The sequence below is a fragment of the Cariama cristata genome, unplaced genomic scaffold (assembly GCF_000690535.1).
Source record: "Cariama cristata isolate BGI_N322 unplaced genomic scaffold, ASM69053v1 scaffold20548, whole genome shotgun sequence".
Taxonomy (NCBI): Eukaryota; Metazoa; Chordata; class Aves; order Cariamiformes; family Cariamidae; genus Cariama; species Cariama cristata.
The window spans coordinates 7,688-13,915 of record NW_009633158.1 but is presented as its reverse complement, the minus strand read 5'-3'; the positions used below and the strand labels follow the sequence as shown (position 1 = coordinate 13,915).

Sequence of the window (6,228 nt, the reverse complement as noted above, 5' to 3'; positions counted from 1 at the left end):
TTTCCCTCAACCCTCTGGACTTTCAACTCATCGAGCTGAAAGACAATACAAAAACCACTAACATGTACTCCGTATTTATGGGAGACCTAGCAATGTTTAGCTCCCACTATTTCTATAGGAATCCACTTCCAACTACAAAGCAGAGCTATTTACTAACGTCCACACAAGTCTGTGTAGAAGTATCTGCATGCACTGAAGCCAATGGAGCTTGAACTCTAGTACAGGAACAGTAGGAAGCGACAGAAGAAATCTTAGCATTTTGGCAATGTCACCATACTGAAACAGAGAACACTTACACATCACTGTGAGTACAGGGCACATACAGTGCCCCGTAGTCAGCACTGGTGAGGCTGCACCTCAAATCCTGCGTTCAGTTCTGGGCCCCTCACGACAAGAAAGACCTTGAGGTGCTGGAGCGAGTCCAGAGAAGGGCAATGAAGGTGGTGAAGGGTCTGGAGCACAAGTCTGATGGGGAGCGGCTGAGGGAGCTGGGGGGGTTTGGTCTGGAAGAGGAGGCTGAGGGGAGACCTGATCGCTCTCTACAATGACCTGAAAGGAGGGTGTAGCCAGGTGGGGGTCAGTCTCTCCTCCCAAGTAACCGGTGATAGGATGAGAGGAAGTGGCCTCAAGTTGCACCACGGGAGGTTTAGATTAGATATTGGGAAAAATTTCTTCCCCAAAAGGGTTGCCAGGCACTGGAAGAGGCTGCCCAGGGAAGTGGTGGAATCCCCATCCCTGCAGGTATTTAAAAGCCATGTAGATGTGGTGCTTAGGGACATGGTTTAGTGGTGGGCTTGCCAGTGATTGGTTAATGGTTGGACTTGATCATCTTAAAGGTCCTTTCCAACCTAAACGATTCTATGATTCTGTGATTCTATGAAACTATGACCTACTGAACTAGACAGCAAGAGTACTTTTCTTTGTGAACCCATTTATCTTGCCAGTTTTTATACAAAATATTCTTGAATGCTGACTCCTTTACAGAGTCAGTTTTCTAGCCCTCTAAGCAGGCTACTTCACCTTTTATTCCTTCACATTGTTTGTGGAACAAATTCAGAGCACGTCTTGTATCTACTCTTCCCCTTACACGTCTGGGGGGCTGACATGGAATGGATCAGACACAACAGACCTGCCTACCTATTTTCAAATGCAACCATTACAATGACATTTAGCTGAACCTTAAGCTGAGAATTTTAATTGCTCAGTTTGCCCAGCTATTTACCAAGTAATTAAAAAATATATTAAGCAAATAGATCTCTTGCCAGAATCTAAAAGAGAATATAAGAATGACCATATTCAGACCAGAGCAACACATAGCCTACTGCCCACCACTCAAGCAGCCAAAGGTAAACGTATGGGATGAGGGTACAGAAGAGGGAAAGCATGCGTGTTAACTTCTCCCTGAGCTCTCCTCCACCCTTTCAGTCTCCAAGAATTAGTTCAGATGCTTCTTAAATCAGAGGTATTCTCATATAGCCAGTAACACATGAGGTCTTTCCCTTCTGCAAGTTTATCTACCCTCCTCTCAAACTTAAGCTAACTTCTGTCATGAAGCTCAGGAACTCCTTGCCATAGGATCTTGTGACCATGTTGTGGCCTAAACACCAGCAGGCAGCTAAGCACCACAGAGCCACTTGGCTCACTTCCCCCTGCAGTGGACAACGGAAGAGGAAAGGAAGAATAAAAATCAAGAAAACTTGTGGGATGAGATAAAAAAATTGTTCAATAAGCAAAAGACAAGCGGAAGAAGAGAAAGGAAACAAAAGAACTGATGCAAAGGTCGGCCCTCACCACCTCCCATGGGTAGGCTGATACCCAGCTGGTTCCCAAGCAAAAGACGGCTAACCTCCCCAACGCCCTCTTCTCCCTTTCTACTGCTGAGCACGATGTTACATGGCTCTTTGGTTAGTTCGGGTCATCTGCCTGGTTGTGTTCCCTCCCAACCTCTTGCACACCCCGCTGTCTATTCATTGGGTGATGGGGAAGAGTAAGAAACAGAGAAGGCCTGGACACTTGCAAACATTGTTCAGCAACAGTTAAAACATTGGTGTTATCAGCCTTGTTTTGGTCACAAATCTAAAACACAGAACCATATCCTAATGCGATGGGTGAGCAATTGGCTGATGGGTTGGGCTCAAAGGGTTATAGTAAATAGGGTCACGTTGGGTTGGAGATCAGTCACCAGCAGGGCTCCACAGGGATCCATCTTAGGGCCAGTGCTCTTTAATGTCTTCATAAGTGACTTGGATGCAGGACTCGAATGCATACTAAGTAAGTCTGCTGATGATACAAAATTGGGAGGAACTGTCGACACCCTCGAAGGCAGAGAGGCCCTGCAGAGAGATCTAGACAAATTAGACAACTGGGCAATCACCAACCGTATGAAGTTTAACAAGGGCAAGTGCTGGATTCTGCACCTGGGATGGGGCAACCCTGGATACACATACAGACTGGGGAACGAGAGGCTGGAGAGCAGCCCCATGGAGAGGGACCTGGGAGTTCTGGTTGATGGCAAGTTGAACATGAGTCAACAGTCAGCCCTCGCAGCCAAAAGGGTCAACTGCATCCTGGGGTGCATCAATCACAGCATGGCCAGCCGGTCGAGGCAGGGGACTGACCCAGTCTACTCTGCACTGGTGCAGCCTCATCTCCTGTACTGTGTGCAGTTTGGGGTTCCACAATATAAAAAAGATAGAAAGCTACTAGAGAGCGTCCAAAGGAGGGCCACAAAGTTGGTGAAGGGTTTAGTGAGGAAGCCGTATGAGGAACAGCCGAAGTCACCTGGTTTGTTCAGTCTAGAGAAGACGAGACTGAAGGGAGACCTCATTGCGGTCTACAGCTTCCTCAAGAGGGGAAGGAGCTGATCTCTTCTTTCTGGCGACCAATGATAGGACCCAGGGGAATGGCATGAAGATGGGCTAGGGGAGGTTTAGGTTGGGTATTAGGAAAAGGTTTTTCACCTAGAGGGTGTTCGAGCACTGGAATAGGCTCCCCAGGGAAGTAGTGACGGCACCAAGCCTGACAGCATTCAAGAAGCATTTGGATGACACCCTCAGACACGTGGTGTGAATTTTGGGGTCGTCCTGCGCAGAGACAGGAGTTGGACTCAATGATCCTTGTGGGTCCCTTCCAACTCAGGACATTCTATAATATGACCTGCTCTGAAGAAAGTTTACTCCATAGTAGCCAGATTCAGTACAGAATACTAAAAGTTCTACCACAGACATGGCAATGAACTATGAACTCTTTGTTTTTTTGAACTTGATAACTACATGTTTCATGTAATACCCTCAAGTTCTCATACCACGAGAAACTAGTAGTAATGACACAGTAAAATTGTGAATTGTCTAAAAGCAGACAGAGTCCAGTTACATGTTTGGCAGCACAATACCCCAGCAAGGTGGACTGTTCCACTGGAAACAGGAACTAGGCAGGATCTGGAAAAGTTATCATTTATTCCAACTTTCACTCACTGCATGATATAAACGCAAACTGTCCAAAAGTGAAAACAAAGGACATGAAGGTATGAAATCTTTTGTACCTACCTGGTCCACTCAACATAGCTTTTATTGTTCCTGATGTTAATGCATGCTCTCTTTTTACAATGAACTCATGGCCATCGGAGGATATTAACTTCACATACATAGCATCTGGGCCCTCACACCCACCGTATGTTTTCTCTTCTCCATCTATAATGGAAAACAGATCAACAGTTTCAGAACACAACGACTGATTCACATCACTAAGAATGCAAGCTGCAGTCTTTTCTATGACTATGTTTACAGACCGAAGAACCTGACACAACCAGAAATAAGACATAAGCACTTTGCGTATTTGAAGACGACTTCTCTGAAGCGCTCCGCCATCTGTTTTGAAGTAAGAATTTTTCGCAAAAGTAGAAATTTTTTAATTAACACCTCTCCTCTCATTTCTCTCTCACCAAATTCTGACATGATTTCTAAAATCCACGTCAGGTTGGAATTTTCCTTTAGACATTCCCAAGTGAATTGAACATGCTACTGCTTCCCTCCATAAGGCTCTTGCCATGTTTATCATACTAGTACTTACTAAAAGTTACCTAAATACATAACTAATATTTAAAAATACAGACTACAAGGAAAAAAGTGCTTTTTGAAGCACAGGTAAGAATAAAAGCAGTCAGTATTCCTGTATTGAAGAAATGACGTGAAATAAGATTCATCCTCCCACAATGCCCAGCCAGACCCAGGACCATACAGCGTTAGTGCACACCCGTGTCGTGACCTTTGGTGGAAAAGGGGGAAAGTGCAAAAGTACTAAAACCAAGGAAATTTGGGAATTCTCCCCACAGCAGCTTTGACTGTGCTTTTCCTGCTTCCCTTCTCCCTTCTGTCTCACTATATACCTGCTCTCTCGACTTCGTTTCTCTAGAAGCCCTTATCCTCCTTCCCTTTTTGTTTGTTCATTTATTCTCTCCTAACAGCACTATCTTTAAAAGTTGAAAAAAACAACATTACTGTCGCCACCACTGCACTGTTCGCTGTGCAGTCTTAATCGTTTCCCCATCTTGTCCCCGTCTTGTCTCGTTAGGCAGCACGCTCTCTGGGGGAGGAACCACTAACTACTTTGTGCCTGTACAGTGCTCAGCACTCCAGGACACCATCGCATTAAGGAGACTGTCTCTGTAGTTGGTCTTTATATGTTCCTGTCAACTCTTAAGTAACAAAGACTGCAGTAATATTACAATATTTTTGAAAAAATGAGTGTAAAAAAACCCCTCACCCCACTAAATATACAATTCTTGTCAAATTCAAACTGTAAAGTTAACGCCTTCTTTCCAATACTGTATTTTCTAAGGGACTAATATAGCAAGCAGTGCTAAAATTCTATTAAAACATACTTGAATTTGACACTGCACATAAAATTTGATTTTCAGAACAGTATTAATCTTGACAGAAAGTTGAAAATTGAAGTCCTGGAAGTTCTTCCAGCTTGGAAAAGTAGAACAGAAGAGATTGGTACGCTTCTAGAAAAGTAATATACTGCCAGTATTTTATGATCATATGCAGAAGTACGGAAGATAAAACAGATATAGACCACAAATTGCCATTTGATTCTTAGTGTTGTTTCTCCTTCCAACAAAACAAAGAATAGAAATTATAGTAATTATATTAGAATAAGTACCTTGCATTGTATCTAGTGTTATAGCAAATATAACATTCTTCCAATCAATTATGTTGCTCTGTGAATTTGAAGTTAAAATTGAATTACCATGTAGTTATTGCCAATTTTAATAAAGCACTGCCAGGGCCAAACATGCTAAAATACATTCAGAAAAAGTATAGCTAAAACCAGAATCTGTCCAATCATGTTTCATTAACCAGTCATTTGTAGAGGCAGATACGACAGTTTCAGACCCTTAGTCAGATCACACACACAATGTAATTTATCAGCTATCAGCCCTTATTATGATCTCTTGGCCAGAATTCAACAGGGTGACCTTAGTTAACAAACAAATAAAAGAATATTTACAACAGTACCTAGAGAAATGTTCTTGTCTACTGTCTAAAAGTTTAGTCCTATAAAAGCCTAAAGGCATCCTATTTTAGCATGTATGTTTTTAGCACTATGCATATTAAGCAAATGAAATTTATTTTTAGATAGATGCACTCTGAACACGTCTTTCGAGACAATGAACACATTCTTTCGACAAATGAACTCGAGAAAGCCCTCCTAAAAAACATTTGTAGGAAGTTCCATTAACTTTTGAGGCTACAAGAAAAACAGTGACAAGATCAACATTTAAAGTCTTACAATCCACCTCCTCTACCAATGTAAGAGAGAAAATGCTTCACATTATAGGAAACAAAAAAAAAACCCTCTAAGGTGATGAACTTACCCATTCTCTTCTTATAAAAAAAAAAATTGTTTCTTTTCAACAGCAGCGTTTGCAATAGGAGCGTCTGAAAAAACACAAGTGGCAATATTTTCAGTCAGTAGTACAATTTCTTAAGTCAGCTTTAGTTATTAGCCTTTATGTTATCATAAACACTCATCAGAAAAGAATATGATGATACACAGCATGCAATGTTGATAAGCATTTTGTTTTGAAACTTATCTTTGCTGTCCACAGATCCCTACCATATTCAAGAACCTCTATATTTTAGCTTACTCTGTAAAGTTGTTCCCCTAAGCTTTTTAAAGACCTTTGACTATAAAGCCAGAGTTATTTCAAGAGCTTTATGACTT

The 6,228-nt window shown here is 42.1% G+C and overlaps 1 protein-coding gene across 1 annotated transcript in view; it reads right to left on the bottom strand.

Annotated features, from left to right (window-relative positions):
- TCEB1 (transcription elongation factor B (SIII), polypeptide 1 (15kDa, elongin C)) overlaps positions 1-5,939 on the bottom strand; it is a 7,158-nt gene extending 1,219 nt beyond the window's left edge. The window contains exons 1-2 of the mRNA XM_009706660.1: positions 5,879-5,939; positions 3,546-3,689 (exon numbers count right to left, since the gene is read on the bottom strand). Coding sequence (XP_009704962.1) covers positions 3,546-3,689; positions 5,879-5,882 — 148 coding nt within the window. The 5' untranslated portion in view covers positions 5,883-5,939. The remainder of the gene's footprint in view (positions 1-3,545; positions 3,690-5,878) is intronic.
- Positions 5,940-6,228: the final 289 nt, after the last annotated feature.